Source organism: Carcharodon carcharias, chromosome 14, assembly GCF_017639515.1.
Source record: "Carcharodon carcharias isolate sCarCar2 chromosome 14, sCarCar2.pri, whole genome shotgun sequence".
Classification (NCBI taxonomy): Eukaryota; Metazoa; Chordata; class Chondrichthyes; order Lamniformes; family Lamnidae; genus Carcharodon; species Carcharodon carcharias.
This window is the reverse complement of record NC_054480.1, coordinates 124,321,275-124,331,359: the sequence shown is the minus strand read 5'-3', so window position 1 is coordinate 124,331,359 and position 10,085 is coordinate 124,321,275. Positions and strand designations below refer to the sequence as shown.

The window sequence follows — 10,085 nt, the reverse complement described above, 5'->3', positions numbered from 1 at the left end:
GAGACCGAGAGAGATAGAGAGACCCAGAGACTTAGAGAGAGACCCAGATACTGAGAGAGAGAGACCCAAAGACCGATAGAGAGAGAGAGAGAGAGAGAGATCCAGAGACTGAGAGAGAGAGAGAGAGAGAGACCCAGAGACCAAGAGAGAGAGAGTGAGAGAGAGAGACTGAGAGAGAGACCCAGAGAGAGAGAGTGAGAGAGAGATTGAGAGAGAGACCCAGAGAGAGAGAGACCAGAGACCGAGAGAGAGAGAGAGAGAGAGAGAGAGAGAGAGACCCAGAGACCGAGAGAGAGAGAGAGAGAGTGACCGAGAGAGAGAGAGAGAGAGAGTGACCGAGACCCAGAGACCGAGAGAGAGAGACCGAGACTCAGAGACGAGAGAGAGACCCCCAGAGACAGAGAGAGAGCGACACAGAGATAGAGAGAGAGAGAGAGACCCAGAAACTGAGAGAGGGAGAGAGAAAGAGAGAGAGAGACCCAGAGACAGAGAGAGAGAGAGAGACCCAGAGACCGAGGGAGAGAGAGACCCAGAGACCGAGGGAGAGAGAGACCCAGAGACCGAGGGAGAGAGAGACCCAGAGACCGAGGGAGAGAGAGACCCAGAGACCGAGGGAGAGAGAGACCCAGAGACCGAGGGAGAGACTTAGAGACCCAGAGGCCGAGAGAGAGGGAGAGAGAGACCCAGAGACCGAGACCCAGAGACCGAGAGAGAGAGAGAGACCCAGAGACCGAGAGAGAGAGGGAGAGAGACCCAGAGACCGAGAGAGAGAGAAACCCAGAGAGAGAGAGAGAGAGAGAGAGAGACACCCAGAGACAGAGACAGAGAGAGAGAGAGAGAGAGAGAGAGAGAGACTCAGAGACCAAGAGAGAGAGATCCAGAGACTGGGAGAGAGAGAGAGAGAGAGAGAGAGAGAGAGAGAGAGAGGGAGAGACCCAGAGATCGAGAGAGAGAGAGAGACCCAGAGATCGAGAGAGAGACCGACCCAGAGATCGAGAGAGAGAGAGAGAGAGAGAGAGAGAGAGAGATCTAGAGACCGAGAGAGGACCAGACCAAGAGAGAGAGAGTGAGAGACAGAAAGAGAGAGAGACAGACAGAGAGAGAGAGAGACACAGAGAGAGACCATTGGAAATAGGAGCAGGAGTGGGCCATTTGGCCCTTTGAACTTCTCCGTCATTCAAACAGATCATTGCTGATCATCTGCCTCAACACTACTTTCCCACTACCCCCATATCCTTTGATGTCATTAGTCTCCAGAAATCTATTGATTCCTCTCTTGAACATGCTCAACGATCGAGCTTCCACAGCCCTGTTGGTAAAGAATTCCAAAGGTTCACCTGCCTCAGTGAAGAAATTCCTCCTTAGCTCAGTCTTAAATGGCCTGCTCCTTATTCTGAGACTGTGTCCCCTGGTTTTAGACTCACCAACCGGGGAAACATCCTATCCACATCTACCCTGTCAAGCCCTGTAAGAATCTTGTACATTTCCATGAGATCACCTTCATTTTTCAAAACTCTAAAGAATACAGTCCCAGTCTCCTCAATCTCTCCTCATTGGACAATCCCACCATCCCAGGGATCAGTTTTGTGCACTCTCTCAACACCATGTATATCTTTCCTTAGATAGGGAGAACAGAACTCTACACAATACTCCAGGGTGACAGGGAGAGAGGGAAAGAGAGAGGCACAGAACCAGAGAAAAACAGGTGGAATCAGTGATAGACAGAGGGAGAGACAAAGATTGACAGAAACAGAGACAGAATGAGGGATAGACAGAGACGCGAAAAGAGAGCAAATCAGAAACAATGAGAGAGAATCAGAGAGAGAAATAGAGAGACAATCAGAGAGTTAGAAACCGAACAAAAGAGACTGAAAAAAAATCAGAATTAGAGAAGGCAAAATAAATGAGACACAGAAAGAGAAAGTGAGAGGCAGCAGGAGAGGGGAGATTGGAGATTGGAGAGGGATAAGAGAGAGAGAGAGAGATAAGATACTGGTACATTTAAGATAAAACTGGATAATCATGGAGGATAAATTAAGGATATATTGATAAGGTGAAATGGGATATGCAACAACTTGTATTCATATAGCACTCTTGACATAGTAAAACGTTCCAAGCTGTTTCATAGGTTCATTCTCAAGCAAAATTTGACCGGGAGGCTGGCCCCACCCGATTCCCCGGGGCTGGAACTGAACCTTCCCACCTGTTCAAGACTCTCCACATCTGCTCGAAATCCGGACAGGAGAGGGACCTCCAGGACTGCCATGTTTGAAGATCCGGAATGCAGCCACCTGTGGGAAAAATACTACAGGTTTAGATACAGAATCAAGCTCTCTCTACACTATCCCCATGAAACTCTCCCAGGACAGCACGGGGTTAGATACAGAATCAAGCTCTCTCTACACTGTCCCCATGAAACTCTCCCAGGGCAGGTACAGTTTGGGGTTAGATACAGAGTAAAGCTCCCTCTACACTATCCCCATGAAACTCTCCCAGGACAGGTACAGCATGGGGTTAGATACAGAATCAAGCTCTCTCTACACTGTCCCCATCAAACACTCCCAGGGCAGGTACAGTTTGGAGTTAGATACAGAGTAAAGTTCCCTCTACACTATCCCCATCAAACACTCCCAGGACAGGTACAGCACGGGGTTAGATACAGAGTAAAGCTCCCTCTACACTGTCCCCATCAAACACTCCCAGGGAAGGTACAGTTTGGGGTTAGATACAGAGTAAAGTTCCCTCTACACTATCCCCATCAAACACTCCCAGGACAGGTACAGCACGGGGTTAGATACAGAGTAAAGCTCCCTCTACACTGTCCCCATCAAACACTCCCAGGGCAGGTACAGTTTGGGGTTAGATACAGAGTAAAGCTCCCTCTACACTATCCCCATGAAACTCTCCCAGGACAGGTACAGCATGGGGTTAGATACAGAATCAAGCTCTCTCTACACTGTCCCCATCAAACACTCCCAGGGCAGGTACAGTTTGGGGTTAGATATAGAGTAAAGTTCCCTCTACACTATCCCCATCAAACACTCCCAGGACAGGTACAGCACAGGGTTAGATACAAAGTCAAGCTCGCTCTACACTGTCCCCATGAAACACTCCCAGGGCAGGTACAGCACCTGTTTAGATACAGAGTTAAACTGCCTCTACACTGTCCCCAAACACTCCCAGGGCAGGTACAGTAGGGGTTAGTTCCTTCCTTGAGCAGATTGTGAATGTGAACAGGAGAATTTGAATGTATTACTCGAAGTGGCAGCAAGGCCTTTAGACGAGTGATAAACACATGGGCACAATGTCAATCATGCAGATAAACAGACTGAAAGTGCCTGACTGGGAAGCAGTGATAGACAGTTGCAGAAAGCATTGTGTGAGAGACAGAGAGCCTGCAACAGGCAGGCCACGTTCTGGTGAACTCTATACCTGGCACATGCCTCCAGTGTGACCTTGTACTCCTGATGATCCTGGTCTGAAGCTGGATCATCATCATCAGTGTCCAGTGCTCGTTTTCTCCGTGATAGCTGAGACCGATTATCATTCCTGGACACTGGCCTGACATGATGTTGGTGCTGCTCACGATTCGGTTCCTTTAAGTTCACTGAGAGCTGGAATGCTGGTTTGGCCACCGGATCAGGCACATTGTAGGTCACATCGATCTGCAAATCAATGAACCTACATTAGAGGCAGCATAGAGCAGGAACCCTCCCCCCAAGGCAACCTTCCCTCCGCGCTCTCCTCTCCTGATCCCCTCACTGCTGTCCCAATCTATCTTTTCCCAACCACCAGCTCAGCTCTGTGTTTACGAAAGTTTCTTTCATTTTAAGGAACCATTTTACTTCCTCCGTTGAGAACTATTAGACATTACATTTCTGCCGTCAACTTCACCAGTATTTTTCCTTAACATCCTGACTCTCATTGGGATACATGTCCCGCACACGCACTCTTTCCAGCAGCAGTCACAAGAGAGCGAGCGGGATGTCTGACTCATTTTCCCTCTCCCTCCAATGGCAATTCCCAGTTGCTGACATGGCCGAGATCATCACAGTTTGGGAATTGGAGTTAGGAATCTGCCTGCCTCAGTTTTACATCAGCCAAGGTATCATTGGGGGAGGGGTGGGCTCAACACTGCCTGATTATTGGTGCAGTCATTATGCGCAGCCTGAAAGGACAATGGCAGCAGATTGAATAGTAATTTGTAAAAGGACACTGTTTAATAATTTAAGAGAAGAAAAATTACAGGACTATGGGAAAAGAGCAGAGGACTGATTGGTAGAACTGACCGGATGGATCAATGAGCCAGCTGAGGCATGAAGGGTTGAATGGCCTCACTCAGCAGTGTGCAATTGATTTTTACTCAGTCTCTTGGATGAGACCAAAAGGTCAGAAACTTGAAACACAGACATTAACTTCAGTCACTGGTTACACTGGTGAATTTGTTACCTGCATCAGGCAGCAACCTTCTCCCTTTGCGCTGACAAACAGGCCTGTTGGGACACTTGGGATCTGGAAAAGCAGGAAACAGACACAGAAAAATCAGAAGGTATTCAGCAACTGAGAAAGCATGATGAACACAGTGCTGAGAAAGACTTGTCTCCAGCGTCTGTGCCTAGTCATTTGCTGCATCCCCCCCTTGGATGAAATGGTTTCCTAGATTCCTTTTGCATCTCAAGTTTCCAAGTTTTTAAAGTTCTCTCTCACTGTCACTTTCTTCCAGTGTGAAATGGTCCATCTCTATTCCAAACTCTGCTGCTGAGCCTTTAAGCTGCTCTACCACCTCAACATTCTCTATGGCACCTCCAAAAACTGAGAGCACTTGCAGTTCTGTTCCTCGCCCCCTACGCCCACAACAAAAGGAGCACATCCCAATCACCCTCTCATCCTCACCTAATTTCACACTAGACCCTTTCCCCAGGTAATTTATTTCATTCCCTCATCCTAACCTGGGAAACTCTCTTCAGTCTTGCTGCCCTCCTCCTCTGGGAGTCAGAGCTTCTCCCTGCTCGTCTGTTGATTGTGAAACGTGGGAGCAGCAATCAGAAACTGATTCTTCAACCAGTGCATTCTCCAGGCTTCAGCACCTCCCTTCCAGCCTTCTAACTCCTCTTGAAGGCTCCCTCTCTCAGACTCACACCCAGTTTCACACCCAATCTTTCTCTTCCCAGCCCCACTTGGCCTCTACCCCAATTCCTCCCAAATTCTTGCACCCACCCAGCCTTACACCATCCGCACACAGACACCTCCCCCTCCCTGCTACACATACACAGTTAACTGCATAACAGTGATAACACTGTTCTGAACCAGATTGGAGGGGTTGGTTTATTTCCATGCTTGGAGCCTGCACAGCTCTGTGTGACTGACATCAATTCACACATGGTATTTATATTCTGTAACTATTCTCCACTCAGTGGATTTCACTGGAGAAATCATCCTGCTTTTATCCGGAGAGCTTGCAGCAGCATTGATTGGGAATTGTGTGTGCTGCAGTTTGTAGAGGCTGTTTAAATAGACTCTAAATTGATGGTGTTTGTTTTGCAGTTTGCCAAGTCCTGCCCTGCCTCTAACTTATTGGCTGACACTTTGTACGCAGATACACTACTTTCCACAAGCTTACAGCACCTCATACACACAGATTTAACCAGTCTACACACACTCACACACTTTACTCTTTCACATGTAGATGTCTGATATCACAACAGGAGACTGACTGCTTCTCACCACCGCTGTCTGCAGAATCTTCTTGTTATCTCTGTTGAGCTCAAAAGATTCTTGGAAGTCCAGATTAGTCGATGCGAGTGAGATGGTGAGATTGACTCCTCCGATATAGGAGAGAATGGCATACTCTGACAGTGCCTGCAGAGCAACACAGGTATCCTGGAGGGAATAAGCACAAACAGTTCCACTGATATCCACCAGTTACAGGTTGTCATCCTGAAACTGCCCCCCTTATCCCAACTCTGTGTCTTCTATTAGTCAGCCAATCCTGTCCATGCTAATATACTACCCCCAATACCATGTGCTCTGGGATTAGAATAGTTCGGTACTTGTTTGACTGGTGCAGACTCGATAGGCCAAAGGGCCTTTCTCTGCATAGACCTCTATGACTCTCTGATATCTCGGCCACTCACTTTTCTCACATATTTCACAAATACAATTTGTCTGCAGCTCGGTATTACTTGGCGGGGTTGGCTGGTATGCACAAATCAAGCTGTTGGCATGTCCCCCGTGTATTGGTCAATGTTTGAATGTTTACTTGTGTGGATGAGAATCCTCCCAGTGCGTTGCGTTGTTGTGAGAGCCACTTGACAACAGGAAGGGCAGATGCCACATCTCCGAGGCAGGTATATGTAAGGAGAGCGTAGGCTGTCATCTCCACCTCTGCTGATACAACTGTACAGGAGAGACAGGTGACAGATTCACAACACAATCATTTCACATTTCAGTTTTTCTGGTTTCAAACTCTTGTTTATTAAATGCAAAGATACAAAGCAACTGCAAAACTATTGTGTGTTGACACAGGGACACAATGTAGGCGAAGCTGTAGCGGCGGAGTCTCACTTACTTCAGACCAACATCAAACAAGATGTTCCCAGATCTTTAGCTGCAACCCCCTCCCAGGGAGCATGCCCCTCTCCACCCATGTATAGTGTGCCCCTTCACCCCCACCCATGTATAGTGCAGGACCCCTCTCCAATAGTGTCAACCCCTTCACTATAGTGCAACCTCTCCCCCATATGGACCTGTCAGTGGCTTGATTCTCACTGGCTAGTTGTGAATGAAGATCATGAGAACCTTTGATGAGACAATTGATACTCATTGTTCTGGTTGCGTACAACAATTACAGAACAAAGACAGTGTCCTGTAACTTTGTCACAAAGGGATCCTTTACCTGACTGCGAAAGACCATCACTGAAGCCCATAAACGTATCCTCATCAGTGACTGTTGTACCCGTCAGACTCCAATGTGTGAACCCATCTATAATTCAGAAAGTAAGTTAATCCATGTGCATCACAATTTTAATTAATTAGGAGAACTCAAGAAATAAGGAGAAATTTCTTCACCCAGAGGGTTATTAAGATCTTGAATGCAATACCTGAAAGGGTGACAGAAAGAGATTCCATCCGAACTTTCAAAAAGCAATTAGATATGGGCTTAAAAATAATTAATTTGCAGGGTTATGGAGGAAGAGCAGGGAGTTGGAACTAAATTGGAGAGATCTTTCAAAGAGCCAGCACAGGCACAATGAGCCAAATGGCCTCCTTCTATGCTGTAAGATTCTCTGATTCTATGCTCATTCTCTTGTTTGACTGATTAATAATTCTAAAAACACATTAGTAAATCACACTATCAACAACAAGCTATGGGCTAAGATAACAGATGTTGCACTACACACCATTCTAAAGACTCTCCTGATAGCTCATCTGGTTAGAGCAGCCCACGGCACAATGAGCCAGATTTGATTCACAATGCTCAAATAGCTTACAGGGCAGATGGAAGTGCAAACTTGAAAGGAATTATCTATATCACTGCTTCATCACATGATCAATAACATCTGACACTGTTTCATTTACATACAAGTTACTGTGACTGTTACACAGGTGAACAGGGCACAGAGGAGATTTACAAGAATGTTGCCAGGGCTTCAAAATTGCAGCTATGAGGAAGGATTGAATAGGCTGGGGTTGTTTACCTAAGAACAGAGGAGGCCGAGGGGTGATTGAATTAAGGTGTACAAAATAATGAGGGACCTAGATAGGGTAGACAGGAAAGACGTGTTTCCCCTAGCTGTGGGCTTAATTACCAGAGGGAATAAATCTAAGGTGATAGGTAAAAGGATTAGATGGGACATGAGGAAAACCTTTTTCACCCAGAGGGCAGTGGGCGTCTGGAATTCACTGCCCGGATTGGTGGTTGAGGTTGAAACGGTCAACATGGATCTGCATCTGAAGCGCTGTAACCTGCAAAGCTATGGACCAGGCGCTGGAAGGTGGGATTAAAAATGAGCGGCTAGTTTCTTTTTTCCCACCGGCACAGACACGTTGGGCTGAATGGCCTCTTTCTGCGCTGTAATTTTTCTATGGTTCTATGGAACACAGCAGCCAGTTTGCACAGCAGGATCCAATGAACAGAAAATGAAATCCAATTAACCCTTTTTCGCTGGTGTCGAATTAAGAGAACTCCCTGCTCATCAAATAATCCCGGCAATCTACTGCCAACACCACAATCCCAGTTTCTCCAATCTCTCCACAGAAATCCCTTATAGCTGGTACCTGGTACATCATCTCTGCATTCTAACATCTTGAAAACCTTCCTAAAGTATGGTGCTCAGAACTGAGCTCTCCAGCTGCAGCCTAATCAACGTTTTGTTTGATTTGTAAAGGTTAGCATAACCTCCATACTTTTGCACTCTATTCCTCTATTAATAATGCCAAGGATCCTGTATGCTATTTATTCTCAACTTGTTCTGCAACCTTCAAAGGCTTGTGTATATACACTCCCAGGTACACTCCCTGTTCCTGCACTCCCCATGAAAATCTTTATACTTCCTCTCCTCACTCCTCCTACCAAAAGGATATCACTTCACACTTCTCCGGATTAAATTTCACCTTTTGTGTTTCTGCCCATTTCACCAGTCAGTTTGTGTCCTCCTGAAGTTTGTTACTATTCTCCTACTGTTTATTCAAGGTTTGTGTCATCTCAAACTCTGAAACGATTCCCTGATTATCCCAAGCCCAGGTCATTAACATGTATCAATAATTTGGGGAAACAAATCTGGAAAATTCCTCTCTGACCCCTTCAGGTGATGAAAACTGGTCCTGATCATTACTCTGGCCCTGAGTTTGCTGCAGTACCTCCACTTGGAGGTGATTTCTGTCTCAGCCAGAGACAGTTTCCAGCTTGGACTTGAAGGAATTCAGTGAATCTGTGTCTACCTTATAAACTGGCTGCCTATTCCATAGGTTCACTGTGTTCTGAAAAAAAGAACCATCCTTCAACATCTAACCTTAATTTAACTTTACACAACTTAAAAGAGTGGCCCCTTGGTCCTCCCGAACCTATTTAATTGAAACCAACCGTCAACTGGAACACAATTTATTCCCTTCCATCTTACAAAGCTCAATCAGATCATCCCCTCAGTCTACGCTTCAAACTCTTTTAGACTATTTTGTTAACTGCGATATTTAAACTGGGAATTAGTCTAGTGGTCCTGCTCTGAACCTTTTCCAAAGACTCAATAATACCCAACATGTGAAGAGACCAAAATTGAACCCAGTAATCTAACTGACACCTGACCAAGGTCTTGAGCAAGGACCAAAATAATATTTCCAACATTCTCAGAATCACAGAAACTTTGCAGTGCAGGAGGCTGCCATTTGGGCAATTGAGTCTGCACTGGCTCTCTGAAACTGCATTCTGCCTAGTCCCACTCCCCTGCCTTATCCCTGTAACCTTGCATATTCTCTCTTTTCAGATAGCAATCCTTTTGAATACCTCGATCAAACCTGCCTTCACCACCCTCTCAAGCAGTTCATTCCAGACTCCAACCACCCTCCGGGTGAAAATGTTTTTCCTCACTTCACATTTATTCCTTTTGCCAATTATTTTGATTCTGCGCCCTCTAGTTCTTGATGTTCCCTTGAATGGGAACAATTTCTCACTATTTACCTTGTCCACACCCCTCAGCATCTTGAATACCTCTATCAAGCCTCCTCTCAGCCTTCTTTTCTCCAAGGAAAACAGTCCCAACCTCTCCAATCTATCTCCATAGATAAAGTTCTTCATCCCGGGAATGATTCTAGTGAAGCTCCTTTGTACTCTCTTCAATGCCCTCACATCCTTCCTCAAGAACTGGACGCAGTACTCCAGATGAGGCATAACTAGTGTCATATACCAGTTCAACACGACCTCCTTACTCTTGTACTCAATGTCCCTATCAATAAAGCCTAAGATTCTATATGCTTTATTAACTGCTCTCTCAACATGCCCTGCCATTTTCAATGACTTATGCACATATACACTGAGGTCCCTTTGTTTCTGCACCTCCTTCAGAATTTCTACCTTTATTTTATATTGTCTC

General features: G+C 46.0%; 1 protein-coding gene across 1 annotated transcript in view; it reads right to left on the bottom strand.

Moving 5' to 3' along the window:
• Positions 1–2,122: 2,122 nt before the first annotated feature.
• Positions 2,123–10,085, bottom strand: part of cpamd8 (C3 and PZP like alpha-2-macroglobulin domain containing 8) — a 92,201-nt gene continuing 84,238 nt past the window's right edge. Inside the window, exons 31-36 of the mRNA XM_041205535.1 lie at positions 6,896–6,982; positions 6,260–6,396; positions 5,725–5,880; positions 4,450–4,512; positions 3,433–3,665; positions 2,123–2,291 (exon numbers count right to left, since the gene is read on the bottom strand). Of these exons, the coding sequence (XP_041061469.1) occupies positions 2,123–2,291; positions 3,433–3,665; positions 4,450–4,512; positions 5,725–5,880; positions 6,260–6,396; positions 6,896–6,982 (845 nt within the window). The remainder of the gene's footprint in view (positions 2,292–3,432; positions 3,666–4,449; positions 4,513–5,724; positions 5,881–6,259; positions 6,397–6,895; positions 6,983–10,085) is intronic.